We start from the raw sequence: 19,801 nt of genomic DNA, 5'->3' as shown, positions 1-19,801 counted from the left end.
TTCAAATATACAGTGTGTCGGAAAATTATCGGATTTACTGAGTAGAGTGGTATTCCTGAGGCATGGAAGACAACAACAATATCCTTTTTTAGGATACGATGTACATGCGTGCATGGATATTTAGTTCTAAAAAAAAAGATACTCTGTGCGTATAAAAACAGTATTGTCTTATGACGTTCAATTTGTGTTGATAAATTACAGTGTCTTCATAGTATGCTATATTATTGGATTAATGTAATACAGCTTCCGATGCTCCATTTAATTTACTGTATACAGAGTGTCATGTATAGTGTAGTTATATATATAGAGAGAGTGAGGGGTGACACGTATTGCTAAGAGGCTCGTAATGTTTTTTTAAGCAGTTTATATACATATCTATACTGTTAAGCGGATTGGTAATGTAAGTTTATACAATATACTTTAGTACAATTTCATTCACTAATACTTTCTTACGAGATAGTAAAATAAATCTGATACGTTTCTTTGAGATTGTAATCGGTATGAGTATACTATGCGATTTAAAGTTGTGAGTAAAATTTATATTATAGCTTACTGTTAATCGACATGGTATAAATACGTATAATAATAGGAATACAAAACACGAAGATAAGGAGAGATACAAGGCCACGCCTTGATTCGTGATTAAATATCGTCTTGCATTCAAAATACTTAAGCTTACAGGACTTCGGATAGACTCGGGTATTCTCGGATAGCTTCGATACGTGTTTTGGATTTATAGGATGTCGTACGCACGTGGATATGTTGCCAGTGACCGCCAGTTGCTTGGCATTTGACGTTAGAGAAGCATTGCGTGGCGACTCTATTATCTTTTTTTTATTTCATGCACTTTTATTACATACACTTTCTTGCGATAATAATTGATCGGAATTCTCTGTGCAGACGATGGAATTGCTTTATTTTTAATCTTATCTGGTGAGTGGGCGGAGTGCCTTTTTCTTTATTTTCCGTGGACTCGTTTGTTGGGGTTATTTTCACGTACAGAGACGACGTCTGGCATCGCTTTCACAACAAGCGAATAACCTTGTGATGCATTCGGATATGCATTTCGTTCCCTTTTTTTTGGTTAACTACTATAGATAATGTTGACTTCGTAGTGATAAGTATTACCCTAGGATAGGTCGGTAAGTGACCATACGAAGTAATCCTTGTCTGGATGGACGCAAATATGGTATGTAAGAATGCATTTCCTAAGAAAAGCTATGAATATTGAAAATTTTCCATCACGTGTTTCTGTTAATAAATGATTTTATCTTGTGCATTGTTTAATCTTCTTTAAGGGAATTTGTTTCGTACTTACTGATAGACAGTGTTTCCATTGTGGTTATAAATGGTTTATTATATCTGTGGTCTTCTTTATTTATGACTCAATGATGATTCGTGTGTAAACCTTGCAGTCTATTAAAATTAAATTTGTAGGTTTGTAGATTAGATAGCGGTGGTTAGTTAGATGAAAATTTTGAACCAACGTGAATAGAACTCTAGCGTTCAAATGCGATGCTAACAGCGAACGGTATTGTTGTGTCTCGAGTGTTTATCATTGTGCTAAAAAGATACGTCTGTGTAAAGTTCATGAAATAACTCCTAATAATGTAAATCACAAAATTTGTGAAAAGGAATCGATAAAATAGTTTAGGAAAAATCAAATCGACATATAATTATTATTTACTTTTATGGTGTTTCAGTAAATTATGTCATAGAGACTTCCGAAGATTATCGTTCGATCGATAATTAAAAATTCTGATTAATGATTAGCTGATATCGAGATCAATAAAAATGGGAAAGATTCAAATAAATTCGAAGCAGCTGCCGATCAAGGCTCATTTTTTTTTCTTTATGGCTGGTAAGTATTCGCGTTGATTTTCGTATATTTGCCGAGGATTCATATTCTCCGTTTAACTTTCTATATTTTTAGCCATGGGACCCATATTACCGTTTTTACCGGTTTACGGCAAACAGCTTGGAATTTCACCACTGGTCATGGGTAGCATTACCGCTATTTTACCCATTTTATTTCTCATAGCAAAACCAGCTTTTGGTTTTTTGGTTGATCATTTTCGGGCCTATCGAAAATGCATATTTGTTTGTCTCCTGGCAGCAACGAGTGGCTGTTATGTATTACTGCATTTTTTGCCATCACTTCCGGGAACAATGTTACCAGACAATGGCTTCAGGAACGTTTCCTGTTCTTCACTCAAAATGTGTGCAGTCCATCAGAATAATTCAGTAGTACCCTTTACTGCCCCATGTGACATTGGTATTAATGTGACATGCTATTGGAATTGCAGTAGCAACAATTTTGCTACTAATATGTTTGTTTACAATGACTACACGAAAGAACTTTCTGCGAACTCATCTTGTATCATTGATGCTAATGCGACCTGTCAATCTAATAACACTTGCGACGTGACCTGTGAAAATATTCAAACCAGTTGCCTCTACACTTCCATCACGTTCTGGGGCTTTGTAATCCTAATGTCTCTTGGCAATATAGGATTCAACGTTTCTAATTGCATAAGTGACGCAATCTGCTTCGATGTGCTGGGTAATAATAATTAAAATATATTTTAGCCATTTTCCTATGTTGAAATTCTATACAGTCTAAAATTTTGTTTAGGACATGGTGGTCAGATGGGATATGGTAGACAACGTGTATGGGGCACTATAGGATTTGGAATTACAGCTTTTTTAGCTGGTTATGCTGTAGATTGGTGGTCCCAAGGTCAAGCAATAAAAGACTACACTCCTGCCTTCGTCCTCGTTATGGGATTTTCCTGTATCGATTTGATGTGCTGCACCAAACTAGAGGTGATCGCTTGCAATTCATAATAAGTTACAAGAATAACAAAATTGAGTAAATTTAAAAGTTTCTATCTTACACTAGATATTTTTAGTTACCCACCATGTCGGGATCGGAAAATATTCTAAAAGACGTTTACAAATTACTTAAGATGAAGGCAATAGTGATATTCTTGTGTTTCGCTACTCTAGCTGGTATATTTGACAGTTTCATAATTTATTTTTTATTTTGGTGAGTATAAAACACGGATATTATATATTTAAATGCAATAGTTCAAAATCTGACGGTCACGAGTAATGGCATATCTATCAATTGTTACTGGTCTATTTAAGATGGATAATCCTGTACAGTTGTTTGATAATATACGATAATATTTTCTAACTAGGTATCTAGAAGATTTAGCGAAGGCGACGGGTTACATGAGTCAGATTAAACTGATAGAAGGATTAATCGTGGCTGCTGAGACCTTAGGCGGAGAAGTTATATTTTTTTCTCTCTCGGGTATGCAATTTTGATTAATTGAATTATAATTTAATTTATTGGTACGATTTTTTTATTCAATAAACATTTTTTTTCTTATTAGGAAAGATATTAAAGAAATTTGGTTATGGATACAGCTTTGTGTTCTGCTTTGTCTGTTACTCAATACGATTAGGCCTTATTTCATTGGCCCCAACTCCTTGGTGGGTCTTGCCCATTGAATTCTTCATGCAGGGACCCACATATGCATTGTGTTATACAACAATCGTAGCTTACGCTAGTGCCATTTCACCACCCGGAACATCAGCCACGGTTCAGGGTATCGTGGCGGGAATGGATGACGGGTTTGGTAAGTCTTATAATTATAAAATTTGGATTATCTTTGATACGATGTCTTCAATATTTCTGATTGACAGGCTTTTCTATTGGCAGTCTAATTGGTGGAATTTTGTACAAAAAACTGGGTGGCTCGATGACTTTAAAAATACTTTCCACACTTGCTGCCGCTACTTCTTTTCTTTATCTCGTATTGCACCTGCTATATTTGCAATACGCAATGCCGGCACGAAGTATGTTTTATGAACATATTTTACATTTGTTTACAATTAATGTTATCAACTGCATTTATGTTGATGATTCGTTGTTGCTTTTATGCTCAATGCTAAAATGCTCAATTCTTTTCTTTCAGCTACGAAACACGATGTTGAATGGAAAAGTGTGAAACAAGCGGCGGCCGAATGTGTCGGAGAAAAGGCGTAACCAAATATTATGTTTTAATTATTTATGAAACGTTTAATAAACGATAAACTATACGTTTATCTTTTTATATAATTTTTATATTTGTTATTTGAGATATGGACTGCGATCGCATAATATGTATTCACATAGATAAGACTATGGATTTATATATTTCGTTAGAAAAATCAAATTTGTCATTTTAATAAATATGGGGATCTGTGCTTTACAATAATCATAGTAAACATATACCGGCAAAAATTATGAATTAAAATAAATTTTACTATATTATATATCATATCTATAATATAATTATGAGTCTGCGCATTGGTAGCGCAGCGCTGGGTGACCGCAACTAACGAAGTGTGTTTTAACCAAAAAATGGTTCCTTGTATCCGATATTAAAAACAGCAAGAAGTTTCACTAATTATCTGACGTACTAGGTATTTAAAAAGTAAGTAAATCATTTGGACTGTTTTCCAAAATTAAACATACGTTACTTACAGTAATTAATAGCAATAAAAGGAATTTGAAACCATATAGGTTATGTTATGTTGCCGAAGAGAAATTCTATCCTTTTAATTAAGATTATCTCTTACCCAGCCATATAATATCTGATCTTGTTCTCGCAGAATGTCCTGGATTGCAAATTCAATCAGAACGGCCATACGCGTCTGGACACCTCAGTTGACATCAGTTAGATTTCGTTATCATGCAGACAAAGTAGCCAAGGGTCCTAGACCCAGGCGATATGGATACAAGGAAAAAGCAGAGATACGTGGCCTTTTACCACACATAATTTCTGGAAAAAGAATACCAATGCCTGTGTATAAACCAAAGAATGTTTGGCACGAGAAAAGAGCCCTATTTGGACAGAATGATTATATTGATATCCTAGGTAACGAGAAACTTCACCCTACAAGAATACTTTACGATGTAAGGCCTTGGCTGCGAGGTGTTAATGGTAATGAATACCAAGTACTATTGCGAAAGAGAAAAATGTATAAGAATGGACTATTCCCAATTATCAGGCCTACTAAGTGGTTGGAGCTTCAGAAGAGAATCCGATATCTGTACAAGTTTCTTAATCGCAAAACTAAAACTGGAATGTCTAACATATAAATCATTCTTGATAATGTTCAAGTTCAAATAAATAAATAGAATTAATATTAAAGTGATATGAGGATTGCTGGATGGATATAAAATAGTGAATTTATTTATTGACAAATAATAATTATCCAATGGATATACAATGTTTCACAATGACGTAAGACGCGAATATCTGTATCACTCCAAACTCATTGCTATTTTTATTATTAAAAGGGGGTGAATATGCTCGTTTTCGCGTTCGTACGCGTCACCGAGTCTCATGATTATTTCACAACTCTCACTTGATCAAAAATATATCTAGCTCGCAAGGCGAATATCATTAAAAGTAAGTACGATGGTACGGGGTGAGGGTGAATGACGCAGTACGAAGATAAGGAAAGGGATTAACGGAAATTCATGAATGAATGTGCGTAGGATAAAATGATAAAGCCGTTAAAAATCATTCTTCACGCCGAGAATAATATCAATTTTATATACAAAAATCAGAGTATTATCCTTTTTCTTCTATTAAAATAAAAAAGAAAAATAATAAATTCTAGGCTTTTATATGCTTATTTCATGTTTGCAATTTTTTTATACATAATTTTTCCTTCGATCTTTAGCTCTCCGCGATTTCAAATCAACGACTTTTAACTTTACGCACATAATTACGTATTTGGGAAATGTTCTTACGTTAACATGAAAGAGATAGGGGAAAAAGGAGAATATAAGACAGTCTTATATTGTGTAAAAAGTCTCCTTGTGTGGCTCCTAATGATGTGAAAGTGAAGCTTGGAGCTAGGCGCATTATTGCGAATAATTTAGTAATAAAGTTTGTAATACTATTAACGGGTTAAAGGTAGGTAAGGTGTTCGAAGTCTGAGGAGCATTCGGTATTGCGATGATTCTTCGTATCGACAGTAAAACGAGATAATTAGAACCATAACGTAAATCAATCATCAATTGATTGACTCTTTGTCGCGAAGTTCAGATCGCGAGTAGAACAATTTTTATCGTTCATGTTTATTACTACGTACATAAACTAATGGCAGTTTTTTGCATTCCTCGGGTGTCACTATATTTCGGGATACTCGATACGATAATCGATTTTGACTTGCAAACATTTTTTTAACCGAAATCTTCCGACCGGATACGACCACGCACGATCGCGAATTGCATTGGACTTCATTTATAAATGATTTTGCAAGAAAGACAACAGAGTGGTTTCGTAGTGCTTACTCGTGTCTAGATTTCGCAGGCTGTGTCTCTCGTTAGGATAGACCTGAAGCTGATACGGCTTACCAACTTTCACAAGGGCATTAATTAGCTGGCTTGTGTGAAAAAAGTGAACGTTTTCGTCCATGAGCCCATGTATAATCAGCAGTCGATTCTCCTCATCCGGGAACTTGCTTATGTAGCTCAGGACTGATCCGTTTACGTAACCACGTGGATTATTCTGCGGAAGGTCCATATAGCGCTCGGTATACCCAGTATCGTAAAAGTTCCAGGATGTCACCGGTGCTCCGGCTATTGCCAACTACAAAGTGCCAATGAATTATATATTTCTTTGTACAATCTTTCCTGGCAACACTTTTTGCGTACCTTGAATACGTCAGGATACTGTATCAATCCCATAAGACTCAAGTAACCACCATAAGACCATCCATGAAGAGCTACTCTATTTATATCAATATAGCCTGTGGTTTCTGATAACCATCTTAATACTTCTACTTGATCATTCAATTCTACTGTTCCCATACGTCTTCGCAAGTGACTTTCAAACATTAGGCCTCTGTGTTGGGAACCGCGAGAATCAATGAGGACCACGCAATATCCCTGTGCAGCCAACATGTGCATTCGTAAATGCCTCATACCCTGTAGAATTGAATAAGTAATTATGTTTAATAAGTGCAATAGTTTTAGGATAATCTGAAGGCATTAAAAGAATATACCTTAAACGTATTTGACACAAGCTGTACTGCAGGACCGCCATACACATTAAGTATCGTGGGATACTTGTTACCTGGTTGATAATTATGTGGCTTGAATATCATTGAATAAATTGTGTCGCCGGATGTGATTTTGTGCGTATATATTTCTGGAGCGAATATCTCGGATTCAGGAATCGTCGGTTCCAGAAGATATCCAACGGGAGTCAACGAAATACTCTCAACAGTCCAGTCAGACTGTAATATCCTAAATGCCTGAATAAGAAGTCAAGTTTAGGAAAAATGATCGAATATTCAGGGTAACTATAATATTTTACCTGGCAAGCGGGCAGTGTTTTAATTGAACTGTACACGGTGACCAACATGGTGCATTCCTTATTGAAGTATATGCTATTGTAACTGTAACCCGGCCTTGTAAGTAATCTTATTTCCAACGGGCGACGTAACGATACTGCATAAACGTGCTGTTCCAAGGGACCTTCACGTAAACCAGAAAAATATACTATTGAATTTGGTTCGTCCACCCACAATTTACGACCCAGGACTTCCCAGTCGCCTTGTGTAAGAGCGACTTTCGAAAGAACACGTGGATGAAGAAAAACGCTGTCCATACGATCCAGAGGTTCCTCAACGCCATTGCTTAATCCTGAAGTACAAAACGTCCAGGGTACATGTATTGAGTCATCATTCTTATCTGTTGGTTGTTATTCAATGGCCATGAAAATGAGCATCGAATAATATTCCGTAAAGTCATGACCACGTACCCGCTATACTTGAAGTGATTAAATACAAATGTCTGAATTCAGATTCTTCGCTGCCCCAAATGAATTTGACTTCCGTTGGATCGTCAGAGGGTAGAAAATAGAGTAGGTCATTGACGTTTATCCATATTGAGCTCTGCTCTGAGTAAATGACTTGGACACTGGCTGATGACAATGTAAAATGATTCTCGGAATTATATACGTTTGGTGGTGGTTCACAAAAATTGTCCACTGATAATAACACCAACTCTAGTCGCTGTTGTTTTCGATCAAGCAACTGAACCCACACGCTGAGGAATGTTGATGTGAATTAGTTTAACAGTCGAGTAATTACAGAAAGGTTGGACGTGTGGTTAAGTATTGTGCCACCTACTATTGAGAATCCGGAGTCCATCCTACTCTGACCATATATTCCATCCAGGGAAACATCGTGTGAAGTGGATATTGTAACTCCAGTATCTCGATATCAGTGATCTGTAGCGTCTTCGAGAGTCGGAATTGCACCATTTTTAAGTTACTTCTAGCGTTAGACATGCCCGCGCAGGGAAATCGAAATTCATCAATTTCACCTGAATATGATGTGGAGATAGGTAAACAATAGATTTTGACGTCGCTTTCGTCGACTTCCTCGTAGACGATTCTATAGATACCGTCATTAGATTTTGGCTGCCACCAATAACCGACATACCTGGTAGAGTAATAGGATTATTTTTTTTTTTTAATTAAAGTAGTTTATTTTGTTAGGTTGTCTAACCTTGTAAACTCCTCTTGCATTACGTAAGAAGGAGTTCCTGCTGTGAGAGGATCATCAGCTAGACTTCTTCCACCTTTCCTGGCATGGGTTAATCTCACAGAGGAACCTGTAATGCTGTGGGATAGGTGTAAGTCTCCGGAACATGTATGAGCTACTAGAGCATTGTTCCATGGACAAATTTGAGGACACAGTTTGGCACCAGATGTGGACATTCTTAGTTCGGAGGGAAATAAGGGCCCTGGCTAAAATAATTGAAGTATTCTGAGCCTCCGTAAGCTTTGATAAATTGTAAAGTGTATAATTAAGCTATCTTAGAACTATTACCATAAATCCAGTATCGACGCATTGATAAAGGCTACTGGCAGCAGGAAATACTAGTTTTCCACTCTCAGGATGAATCTCATAACTGGTAATGCCCCAGGTCGTCAGTCTCTTGCGTTCCCATAGCAGCTGTTCTTCTTTTGACAGTAGATTCGCGCACGACACGCTGAAACCGCAATTCTCTTTAGGTCCTTATTGAATCGATGTTAAAGGACCAAGGTGCTGCTAATGCAATACTTCTAGCTGCCCGATATTGGATAAGAGTAAAACACCTTTGAAAATTAGCTTCGATAACAGGTTGCCAATGAAGCCTATATCCATTAGCATGATCTGAATGTGCAATATCCACATAGAGTAGAGTAGTCTCCCATCCATTGCTGGGTGTGCTCAGGAAATATATTCTTGTCCTAAAATCAGTATTACACTTCTATCCGTATACCAAATTCTATTATCAATATCTCTTACCTTCCATCAGGTAGAGACCGAAAGGTGATCGAACTAGGTACTGAACCAGCAGATATACCAGATAGTCTTCTACGTAACTCACTGACAACACCCCTAAGCTCAGACCATGACTTCTGCGAAGATGAGCCATTAGAGCCTACCTGGTCTCCTCTCTCGTTGCAGGCCTCCATCACTCTCTTTCTCTCTCTCTCTCTCTGAATAGCAGCACGTACGTTAGGTCATACGCGATGGACAATTTCTTGCACCCAACATGTCACTGACTGCCCTAAAAGTTTAAAAATGTCCGTACAGATTGGACCCTGTGCGTGCCTATGGAATATCCCTGTGTCCAAATTAGTTTTAGGTTATGTTCGCGTGTCGGTTCTCACTTTCACTTTCTCCCCAGGCATATACGAGTCTCTCCATTCGTTTCAACCGATATGAATTTTCGAAAATCATTAAGGTGTTTCTACTGGCACACAAAAGATCATTCAAGGCGGATCTCTTGGAATCCGCCCGAGCTGTCACAACAGCCGAGCATGACACTTCTGTTTCTTTTACTGTTATCGGAATATCAGACTCCCGGCACAAATGTATCTCAACAAAAGGACTCTGAAGGTTCCCAATCAGAACAGACTCGATTGAAAATTGGAACCGATGCAAAATTCTTCAAGCTTGTGTTCGTTACCTTATAAAATAACACGTTAAAAATAACCGGAGCGGACAGCTAAATTCCTCTTCGTCTCCTTAACGCTGCCGCCGATCGGCTCTTTCTCTCTGTGAGTATCTGCTTTCTAGACAGTGGTTCTCAGTTGAAAACATTTCATCCGTAATATTGGCGAAAGTCCCAGAGAATGGAAGGATATGCGCCAAAAAAGATTGTCAGTCACAGCATAAGCCAACGCAGCAACCAGTCAAGACTTTCGAAACTTCTCCTCAGAGGGGACACGTCTTTTATTTTTTTTCTTCCATTTTTCTTAGTAATTCCACGAAGAAGTATTACCTATCGAAGCAAATGACTTCGGTGCACGAGTTCATCCGGCTTCCTTTTGATGGATTAATATTCGATCTATCCTGGACGAACCCTTCCGGGACCGATCGATAAGAAACGACCATCCCCCAAATGGCAAGGTCTTATTCAAGCCAAGACTCACCCTTCGAATTTCTCGAAACAGTTCTTAAATATTCATTTGTTTCGTTCGTGGAACCCTCACCCTTATAATTCTCCGTGGAAGAAACCCTTGAGAGTATATTCAGTACTGGTGGCCATTGTTACGTAAAATATACAGCTGACACTATTGAGACCCTTGAAAGTCCACGTATTTCATCCCTTGATATCAACTTCTCAAGAGACACCCTTTACTCGCCAGGAGGTGCACCCCTTTCACGAGTACAATGCACCATTATGCCCTTACATTTGCGAATGGTTCGGAGCCACGCACTGATAAGTAGATTTACGTGACCGATAGAATTTCGTTACTGGGAATAGACTCCTAATGGTATACGATTTTCAAAATGGTGAACGAATGTGTCTTACCTTGTCATTCTTTTTATGTGTCGCAGTCACAGCAATTTTCACCAAGGTTTAGATAGAGGATTTTCATGGCAAAAAAATGAATCCACCCCGTGGACGATATTAAGGGTTGTCGATGACAGAAGAGGGGTGTTTCTGACAAACGAGGGACAAGCGACCCTTGACGACAAGCTCAAAAATATCAAACCCGCGCGCGATATTGCAATTGATAAATATTTTTCGAAATCCCGTGTCACCCAACGTGAAAAAAGGTCAATTTTGAATTAAGCAGCTGTCTGAAGAGATATCACAGTGGATAACACGTGAAAAACCTATCGAACGTAAAAATAATGACTCCAAGCACAGGAAAGAAATTCAAACGAACCTTAACGTCAATGCGATTAAAGTGGCCAACCTGCGACCCCCAAAAATTTTTCCTCTTCGCACAATTGCGCAAGCACTGGTCGGTAAGTTATTCCGTGTATTCGGATTTATGAATAGAGACAAAAAAAATTTGATAAAGATTTTAATCATGCCAGTAACATTAATTAAGCATACGAATGAAAATAAAGGAATGATTATGCGCATTTCTAACAAAGGGTCAGAGGTTGAGGATTAAATTTTTAAGAGACACGTGGATGAACGACTTTCATTCATACCCAATCGCGACTCAAGGAAGCGCGTAGTGTGCACGGCTGAGAAACTTAAACGATGCAAAATTACGTCTTTCCCTTTATTCTGTCTTCATACTTCTTCCATACCATGTCACGGACAAGTCTGTCAAGTTGGCGAGTGTGGCTGCTCGTTTCGTGCTGGTGAGATGAAGGCTTTTTTTTCTACAGCTTTCCAGCAAATTGAGGCGAACCCCAAAGGAGGCAGCGGTTCTCCTTTATCCGGTAGCCGGGAAAATCTCGGTATTACCGGGAGATTAAAAGTGCATTTGCCATGGCATAGCGATAGGAGTGAGAGCCCTCTTTTAGTTTCCGTAAATTACTGGGGGAAAAAAAGGAAGGGGAAAGCGAGCTTAAAGGAATAATAGGATTCTTCAGCGACCAGAGATACCAATGAGAATAATTACGAGGAATCAATGCTATAGCGATAATGTGATAATTTAGATAAAAGGAATAAGATTTCGCTTCATCTCCCCTTTGCGTAACGCAGCCACTCACTCGTTACGGTGATCAAGCAATTTCCAAAGTAGCGCTTAATTATTGTAAAGTTTGTGATAGACCAAGAAGAAGTGGGTAAATGAAGTACCTGAGGGGAATCCGCCATGACACTAAACGACCAGAGTCGGGAGAAACTATGTATGTTTTTCGTCAATTAATCCTTTCGATGTTCAAAAGTGTTCACAACCCATGTGTCAGGGGTTCTAATCCCACTTGAATTCTCAACAGCCCCTGCCCTTAGATCCGTTTGCCCCAGCGACATCAAACAAGAAGGTTAGGTCGAGATTGGCTAATGGGATTTGTTAAATTGCAATTTAACTCTAACAAACATTTCTACTTGGGATTCATCATTGGCTATTCAAACCATAGAGACGCGCTCAGGTTGTAATTATTTCGTTAGTACCGCGAATTACCGCTCCGCCATATAAACTGTAGCCATTGAGCGTCCGCGAAGCATTTACCTACACAGCACTGTATAATAAACTTTTCTGAATACACGTACGACAGTATTACATACAGGATGTGATATAGTGGCCAAGGATTAACGTATAACCAAGTTCCCTACAGTAGCACAAGCCTCGATACTATTCAAGATGAATTAACGAGCGAACGTTGTAAAAAAATATTAAGTTTCCTTTCTCGCTAACCTCTTCGCCATAGTGCTTGTAATTAACGTCCCGATTTAGATGCGATCCGAGACGAGGAACTTCACTATAAACTGCTAGCACTTCTGCTCTCCTTCTCATAGGGATGATGATTCCACTGGATTCAACCTGATTCTCATAGGGACGTTCGCAAACGTCCTATCACTGCCGGGAACCAGCCAAGAATGCGGCTCTTCTAGCGAAGAAATCTCGGTAAAGCGTTTTAGTATCAGGAGAACATAAGTTCCAGGTCTCGCAGCGTAGCTTCTTCCGAACTGGCGCCACCTACTCTCCGGATAAAGAGTGTCTCTCCCGGGCTTTCAAATCGGGAGTTTCGGGCCGCCGAAGAAATACGTCTGCGACGCTGGAACATCAAGGGACTATGTTTGTTGGAAGGTTGGTAGCTCTTCAAGCAATGCCTGAGATCTCTTGTGTCTCCTAAGATCCTATTATCTTGTGGAGTTTTCGGGCTTTCGCGGGTCTCGGTCGAAATCTCGGAGACACTCGGCTGGCCCAGGTTCGTACTGTGTGTTTGTGGAACCCCTGACTTCTGTGAGAAATCATTTTTTTTTTTTATTTATTAATAAACGTGTTTGACGTTTAGAGAAAAATTTTATGGCATCGTATGACAGTTCTTGATCGACTCTATTTATTTTATGAGTTTACCTCACAGTCTATGTACATATTTTTTTCATAGAGTTCAACCACTCTTTTATGGATTTAAAGCCAGAAAGTAACAAAAGGAATATCCTACACTTCAGATGCACGTGGAGCTGTCGTGAAAATGGATTTCTAGTGTATTTCATTCTTCCTCTCCCTCTCTATCCTTTATTTACGTGACCCAAGTGGCACAGTATCGTAAGGAACGTTCGTCCCACTTTTGCTGCTTTATTAAATCGATATCGAAAACACGCAACCCATATCGGTTTTACCAGCTATGTCACGCATAACAATAATCCAGTAGCTGTAATTAAAATGTATCTGGTATTTGGTAAAACTTTTGTAAACAGTACTGAGAGTTCACGGAATGCATCAAGTACCACTATATATATATATATATACCAAGTGCCATATAGGTGATCTCTAAAAGACTCGCCAGTGAATATTAAAATTCATCGTATAAAAAAGTCACCCTATGAGAAAGCCGGATGTGGAATTTTCCAGGCGGAATAATGAATTCGAAAGGCTGATTTTCCCGAAAGGTGTTATTACTCAATTAGCGGTCTGACAAAGTATCGGGAAAGAAGAGTGAAAGTCGATGCTATAAGTGACAGCGGATGGGATGGAGAAATAGTATAGGGAGGCAAAAGGTCTTCGAGGGTGAGAAGCTTTGTTTATCAGACACCCGGTATAATGTATACACGGGCACTCCCTCTCGCGTATGTAGGTATTCCCTTGTAGGTATACATCGTCCCTGCTCTTACACAGGCTGCCTTTACGACCCCTCTCTCTCTCTCTCTCTTACTCTCGTTCAACCTATTGACTCTTTCTCCCTCTCCATCCCTCCCGTTCCTCGTGAGCGGAGGGTGAACAGTGCGATATAATGAATAAGGTACACACAGCCCAACCCTGGCGAACTCTCCACCCTCTAGACTCAACCCTCCTTCCTCCCGTTTTCATCCCTCCCCCGACCCCGCGGTAACCTTCTACCGCCACTTTGAGGGTGAGTGTACAGAATCAACTAGCTACCACGTGATCGATACCGTGCAGCAGGCCGCTAGAGACTGGATGCTGAAAGTTTTCTTGCTCCGACTGTACCGTTCTGAATCTTGTATATCCCGTCTGACCTCACCACGTGCATCCCTCCTTGCACCCTGCTGCAGAGTGGGGTCACTGCGCGACGCTTAACCCCTTAAGGGAGAGACCTACACCTAGATAAGGGCGTCTTCTTCACCGATTCTCCTACGAATTGTCTGGCTATGTGGACGCCAGTTCTACTTCGAGCGTTTCTCTTCGGTTTTATCGTCTGCTCGTGTTTCTGGATATCCATATACATACGTGGGTGTAGTACATGCACTCAAATGTGCCACGTAAATTTCAGGGCCCGGTACGAGGGTAAAAGTCGACCTGACGTCGGGACTATGTGCAATTTTGGTGAAACACGTGAAAACCTAAACAGCATAGAACCATTTGCCAGTTTGCTATATATATATATATATATATATGGCATGTAGTGCAAATGGCTGGATGAGAACACAAGGCTAACCCATGGAGGATACAAGCGAGGGGTTTTGTTACGAGGGACTTTGTTAAAGAATATACATAGGATAGCTTATCCTTCTTAGAAGTTTATTATACATACACCACCCGGTATAACCGAATGTCGGAAAAGAACCACACGTCTGCCAGAGCCCGCGGCCATCAAAGATTTAAAGCCGAGTTTCGTAGCTTGGACCCGAGCAGTCTGGTCGCGCCCTCTTTACTTAAGGGGTGAAATGTTTAACGGAGTCTGAAACGAGTTACAGCGAATGTGCATTTAGATGGAAAATAAGGTAGGCCAAGGGATGCTGTGTGTAACAGGGAGACAAGATACTCTTATGAATTTACGTATTTTCAAAAGAAATCCTACAGGGTGACGCAAGTGAATAAAAGTTCATCGACTTATGGTAACGATGACGTTTCACTATGATAAGGGTGGCTAAAGAAATCCATTCGGGAATTAGACCCCCCCCTCCCCCCTCCTCCCCCCCTCCATGAATCGTCACGATTTCTTCCCCTTGACCGACTTCCTTAGATTTTCCACCCTCTCGATTCTCTACTCTCTTATTCCTCGTACTCTCTTTCTTTTCCAACCAATTCTCAATCCCTCTCTCGCTCTCTCTCATATCTTGACTGCCTATCTATCCGTCTCTCTGTCTCTCATGAAGTTAGCTCCAAATCGACTAGCCAACGACGTTCCTCGTAATATTCCGCGAATGTCACCGGGGCTTTCCGGGGGATTTCGCTATCACTTTCCTGACAAAATATTCAATACGGCCGGCTGCATTATGTAAGGCGGACGGTTGCACGCGGGCAAAGTTCAACCAAGTAAAGTACATGGGCCGCGCGTCACCCTCGGCATTCCAACTAGCCCAACCGTAGTCCGGAGAAGGAGAGAACGAGCCTGCTGGAATAAGCGTAGTCAGCGAACCACGTGCGGAATATAAAGATTCCATCGAGAGAAGGCTAACCGGACTACGGTCGGTTGGAGATAAACGAAAGAATGAGATAAAGAGAGACAACGAAGGACGAGGAGTAAAGATAGGCGAGGGTCCAATAGCGTATCAGGAAAAATGGTAAACACTGCCCTAGCCAGCCCTGCACGTCACGAGGAGACGAAGCACGATGACGTCAGACCACGTCTTGGTTTACTTAAATACTGATCCATTTGTTAGGTTATATTTTTGAAGCGACCCACATTCCACTTTTATAGCACGAAACAGGGAGGCTGGGACTGAAGATATCGTTTCTGGTACGCGGGGTGAAAGGGAGATAAGGATGAAAGTTATGAGGGCTACTCGAGAGGAATAAAAGGAAACGGAAGGAAGGAAATAAGAAGAAGACGTCTACAAGTGAATTTCTTTAATGGCCGCTACACGTGCACGGCTCTGCCAGTGCCGTATGCTTTGGACGTAGTCTCTTCCGAGGGTACCAATTCCCAGGGGCGTTACGGATGGCTCCTCGGCCTAAGTGAAAAAGTGCCTCGATACTCCAGGGATAAATAAACCGAGAGATATGATGTCTAGTCACTTTCGCGTTTCCGACGTTTTATCCGTACTTTTCTTTTTCTTTGTACTTTTCACTATTTTTTTTATTATAATTCTACTTCTCGAGCCTGATATCACGTGTTCCTTATTTTCATTAACGTTCGCGTAAACACTCCTGCCCTAGGTAAAATACTCGGGGATGACGGAATAACTCGCTGACCGCTCCGTGCCATTTCGCGAAACGTAATAACCGCAATACGTTACGGGGATGCGACGGATCGCTCGTAAACGGCTTATCTTCGGCAGTGAAACTGCCCTAAATCAAAAAGGGCTGTTCTCTTACGGGTGAGCTTGCTCGTTCACTCGTTCCTTCGACCCTTAAGGACGGTGGCCAACCCTTCTTTCACAGAGAGAGAGAGAGAGACCAACCCCTACAACGACGCTACTTAGAGAGCCGTACGAAGTCCCCTGGGTTTCTGAAGGCTCGTTAGTGTCGAGAACTGCGGATAGGGGTGGCTTCGTTATAGGGGTTAACTTCTCGCGAACCACCCTACCTCGTAGACAAAAGCAACGATCGCTAATTACACGTCGATGAGAAATTCTCAAATAGCTTTTAGGAGTTTCACGGATTTCAACCCTTAAATCTTTTTGTCCCGTTATAAAAACCAACCCCTGCCAACGATCGATTCGAAATTACAGCATTAAAATCAAATTCTTGAGTTTCCGTTTTAAACTACAGACGTCATTATTATTATTCATTTTTTATTCAACTTCACGAACCACCCTTCCTGACGATTCACCCTGCCAACCCCTTGGCGTGACCAAGAGACATCCAGCCGAGGTTCCTCTCTTTATTTCCCAAGGATATAAGGGGGTGGTCTCGGGGTGCGCCTCACCAGTGTACCGTCTGTGTAGGAGCGAAGTGATGAGCAACGTAAGGGATGATAGCCGGAAAAAAGTATGGGTGCTCTATATCCCCGTATTTACAGCTGATTAAGCTGTGTGTGTAAATACTATCTGAAAATGAAAATATACCACCCTTAGCGAAGAAGGTATCCACCCTTGGGCTCGATGATGTTATAAGGAGCGGATAAAAACTTTGGGGCCTTCGGAGACCCGGGTAACCGTATCCTATCGGGTTGCAACCCCCTACCGATAATATAGGGGCTCGTGCCTCAGCCGAATTTTAGGTAAGCATACGTAGATCTTGAAAAGGTATCCCGTCCGTTGCAACGAGAGCGATTTCCTGTCTACCTTTTTTTTTCCAACCCTTAACGACACCCGTGACTACTGCACCCTTGCCGGGCCTCGTCTTTGCTTGACTCGACCGACAGCCTCGGGCATTATCTACTATCCTCATAGTCACAGCGCATGAATTCGTGAAAGCGTAGTTTTGAGGATGACGTAGCTATAGTCGAACCAGCGAAACTCAAACCCCTAGTAAGCGATCGCTCAGACACAAATGCATGGCAATTAGCGTGTCTGGTTACGAAGCGGATACCCGCCGTTCACTACTCAATGCTATAGATATATAGACATGTAATTATATATGTTTGCATCATTCGACAAGAAGTAGATAAGAGATTTCGGTGAATTATAAACGCGCGATTAGATACGACAGCTGAATAGTCTGTCTAACGAAGATTTCAATAACGAATGACGTGGCTGGTTGATTCTAATACGAGTATAAAGTGACATACTTTTATATAAATTTACCTCGATTGAGTTGAATACCGTATTATATTCCTTTCAATAAAATTTCACATGATCGATACTTGTCGTGCAATTCTTATGAATATGCCTGAGATACTCATCGAAAGCCACCCTTATTAATACCATGAACAGTACCGCGGTCGTTTGTCGTTTAGACAACAATAGGTACCCTTTGATTCATCCCTTGTCCCATCTCCGACCCTTGGCAGACAATGAGGTCGAACACGGTCCTCTAGCACGTTGAGAAAGATGATAAATCGCGAGGACGCTTCGTAGGAAATTTCGTTCTTACGGCCTGGCTGTATCTGGCTAATCCCACGGCAGCCAAAGAGCAGCCGGTCGCAACGCCCGTGGTCTCAGTCCGGTGCCGTGTTTCGCGTATGATCACTTGAGGGGTCGGCTGGGATAATCCGCATGACATTCGAGGTGCGGAAGAGAATGGATCAGCATAGGGAGTGTCACCGGCACACATAACGTTGGAGCCATCGATCAGAGGGTAGTGGGTGAGGTTTCTGGATTCCGGTCTGAACCAACACCGCCACCCTGTATTCTGTCATGGATACAGGCCACGTGTACCTAGTCCAGGTAGACGCACGGGGTAGCTTGGCTATGGAGATGATTATATGTTATATAGATATACTAACGACCCTACTCCTACTGTACGTATCATGCGAAAGGGGTGGTTCGTTAAAGGGTGGCCCGGGGTGCTTGTCGAGAGGGAGAGAGAGGGTAGGCCATAAATACGAGGGAGGATGACACCCTCGGGACGAGGACGCTCATTTTCGTAATGTGACATTTCGTTGAGCTTCCACGGGCTGGAGAGCATGTCGAGTGTAGGTCATTCTGCTGAATTAATTGCATCGGCCAGACTTGGACGGAAGGGAGGGATGAAGTGGGGGAGAAAAAGGAAAATGTACTAGTTCGAATGGCAGGGGTTGGTGGGGAGATACGTATGTATCCCATTGGATGATTATATCTATTAACGATACATCAGATCAGCTGATCCTTTTCCTCTTCGCGTGCGGACCTTGCCAAACGGGATGATAGTGCACGAGGTAGACCCTGAAGAGTCTGAAACTGGCTGTTGGTGTATTGGGGGAGGGTTCGATGCTGTGGCAAAAACCCCTTGGGGATGAAAACCACCGCCCTATTCACATCTAGCTCGGCAGTGCTAGCGTAGCTAGTATCAACCGCCAGTAACACTCCTCGACTGTTTTTGACATTTTTCCACAAACATGTGATCTTGTAGAGAGGAGGGGTGGGGCAGTTAGGGACACGTGTGGTTTTAAGAGAAAAAGGGGATGTGTATTGTAACGTAATTTCTTTAACTTATGACCCGACACCGATAGCAAAACATACGAGAACGAACTATCTTCGAGAACCAACCTACGTTACCTTCGGCCGTCCACCCGTCGTTCGTGCATCCGCAAGCCAGGCGGGCGCCAGCCAATTCTTTTTTCACCGGGAACTGACGAGCCGGTATGAACTGGGAGTTGGGGTGGAACAGGCCCAACTCCACCAAGAACGAGAGCTCTGACGGAACCTATCGGACAAGGCGATAGCTTAACGGATCCTGTAGATTTTTGGGGACGTGTAAAATCGAGAAACGCAACCGTAGGTGCTGATCTTTGGGGTCGCGTAAAATCAGCAAACGCAACTGGATACGCGAACGGGAGCGGACGGTTACGGAAATGCACGGCCGCTCAGGCTGCTAGGTTTGAGGTA

The 19,801-nt window shown here is 41.2% G+C and overlaps 4 protein-coding genes and 1 long non-coding RNA gene across 12 annotated transcripts in view; 3 read left to right on the top strand and 2 right to left on the bottom strand.

The window, feature by feature from the left end:
* The first annotated feature begins 182 nt into the window (after nt 1-182).
* On the top strand, nt 183-4,326 carry LOC107269495 (major facilitator superfamily domain-containing protein 6). 3 transcript variants are annotated; one of them, XM_015743385.2, is made up of 9 exons: nt 183-933; nt 1,704-1,861; nt 1,934-2,563; nt 2,636-2,826; nt 2,913-3,049; nt 3,204-3,319; nt 3,402-3,647; nt 3,715-3,867; nt 3,987-4,326. In XM_015743385.2, the coding sequence occupies exons 2-9, from the start codon at nt 1,795-1,797 to the stop codon at nt 4,055-4,057; spliced, it is 1,611 nt and encodes a 536-aa protein (XP_015598871.1). In that variant the 5' UTR covers nt 183-933; nt 1,704-1,794; the 3' UTR covers nt 4,058-4,326. The 3 variants fall into 3 exon arrangements, with proteins under 3 accessions (XP_015598871.1, XP_015598872.1, XP_015598873.1); XM_015743386.2 differs by having other exon boundaries at nt 183-1,189; XM_015743387.2 differs by lacking the exon at nt 183-933 and adding an exon at nt 1,487-1,610.
* LOC112494608 lies at nt 1,075-1,430 on the bottom strand. Its single transcript, XR_003060206.1, has 2 exons — nt 1,319-1,430; nt 1,075-1,218 (listed from the first exon to the last, which is right to left on the bottom strand). It is a non-coding gene; the product is annotated as an uncharacterized LOC112494608 (long non-coding RNA).
* A 5-nt stretch (nt 4,327-4,331) lies between the features above and the next one.
* On the top strand, nt 4,332-5,211 carry LOC107269497 (39S ribosomal protein L51, mitochondrial). Its single transcript, XM_015743389.2, has 2 exons — nt 4,332-4,487; nt 4,666-5,211. The coding sequence occupies exon 2, from the start codon at nt 4,667-4,669 to the stop codon at nt 5,153-5,155; it is 489 nt and encodes a 162-aa protein (XP_015598875.1). The 5' UTR covers nt 4,332-4,487; nt 4,666; the 3' UTR covers nt 5,156-5,211.
* A 22-nt stretch (nt 5,212-5,233) lies between these two features.
* Nucleotides 5,234-11,022, bottom strand: LOC107269493 (dipeptidyl peptidase 9). Of its 5 annotated transcripts, none has more exons than XM_025086787.1 (11): nt 10,889-11,022; nt 9,373-9,637; nt 9,180-9,314; nt 8,911-9,073; nt 8,587-8,828; nt 8,206-8,520; nt 7,836-8,122; nt 7,389-7,765; nt 7,075-7,326; nt 6,725-6,997; nt 5,234-6,659 (listed from the first exon to the last, which is right to left on the bottom strand). In XM_025086787.1, the coding sequence occupies exons 2-11, from the start codon at nt 9,540-9,542 to the stop codon at nt 6,312-6,314; spliced, it is 2,562 nt and encodes an 853-aa protein (XP_024942555.1). In that variant the 5' UTR covers nt 9,543-9,637; nt 10,889-11,022; the 3' UTR covers nt 5,234-6,311. The 5 variants fall into 5 exon arrangements, with proteins under 5 accessions (XP_024942555.1, XP_015598866.1, XP_015598867.1 ...); XM_015743380.2 differs by lacking the exon at nt 10,889-11,022 and adding an exon at nt 10,040-10,441; XM_015743381.2 differs by lacking the exon at nt 10,889-11,022 and adding an exon at nt 9,741-10,021.
* Nucleotides 11,023-11,182: 160 nt separating this feature from the next.
* The window catches only part of LOC107269499, a 53,495-nt gene continuing 44,876 nt past the window's right edge, over nt 11,183-19,801 (top strand). For both annotated transcript variants that reach the window (XM_025086801.1, XM_025086802.1), the window contains exon 1: nt 11,183-11,331. In XM_025086801.1, the coding sequence (XP_024942569.1) occupies nt 11,215-11,331 (117 nt within the window). In that variant the 5' untranslated portion in view covers nt 11,183-11,214. The remainder of the gene's footprint in view (nt 11,332-19,801) is intronic.

The sequence above is a fragment of the Cephus cinctus genome, unplaced genomic scaffold (assembly GCF_000341935.2).
Source record: "Cephus cinctus unplaced genomic scaffold, Ccin1 Ccin1_scaffold0662, whole genome shotgun sequence".
Taxonomy (NCBI): domain Eukaryota; kingdom Metazoa; phylum Arthropoda; class Insecta; order Hymenoptera; family Cephidae; genus Cephus; species Cephus cinctus.
Note: the sequence above shows the minus strand (reverse complement) of the source record. Positions and strands in the feature narration are given on the sequence as shown.

What these genes read in the sequence shown, in the direction of transcription:
- LOC107269495 (XM_015743385.2), top strand. Translation starts at nt 1,795, where the DNA reads ATGGGAAAGATTCAAATAAATTCGAAGCAGCTGCCGATCAAGGCTCAT. An exon ending in TTTTTTTTTCTTTATGGCTG is followed by an intron (nt 1,862 to 1,933) that starts GTAAGTATTCGC and finishes CTATATTTTTAG; the next exon opens with CCATGGGACCCATATTACCG. An exon ending in GGGAATGGATGACGGGTTTG is followed by an intron (nt 3,648 to 3,714) that starts GTAAGTCTTATA and finishes TCTGATTGACAG; the next exon opens with GCTTTTCTATTGGCAGTCTA.
- LOC107269497 (XM_015743389.2), top strand. Translation starts at nt 4,667, where the DNA reads ATGTCCTGGATTGCAAATTCAATCAGAACGGCCATACGCGTCTGGACA.
- LOC107269493 (XM_025086787.1), bottom strand. Translation starts at nt 9,542, where the DNA reads ATGGAGGCCTGCAACGAGAGAGGAGACCAGGTAGGCTCTAATGGCTCA. An exon ending in CGGTCTCTACCTGATGGAAG is followed by an intron (nt 9,315 to 9,372) that starts GTAAGAGATATT and finishes TACTGATTTTAG; the next exon opens with GACAAGAATATATTTCCTGA. An exon ending in TTGTGTCAAATACGTTTAAG is followed by an intron (nt 6,998 to 7,074) that starts GTATATTCTTTT and finishes TCAATTCTACAG; the next exon opens with GGTATGAGGCATTTACGAAT.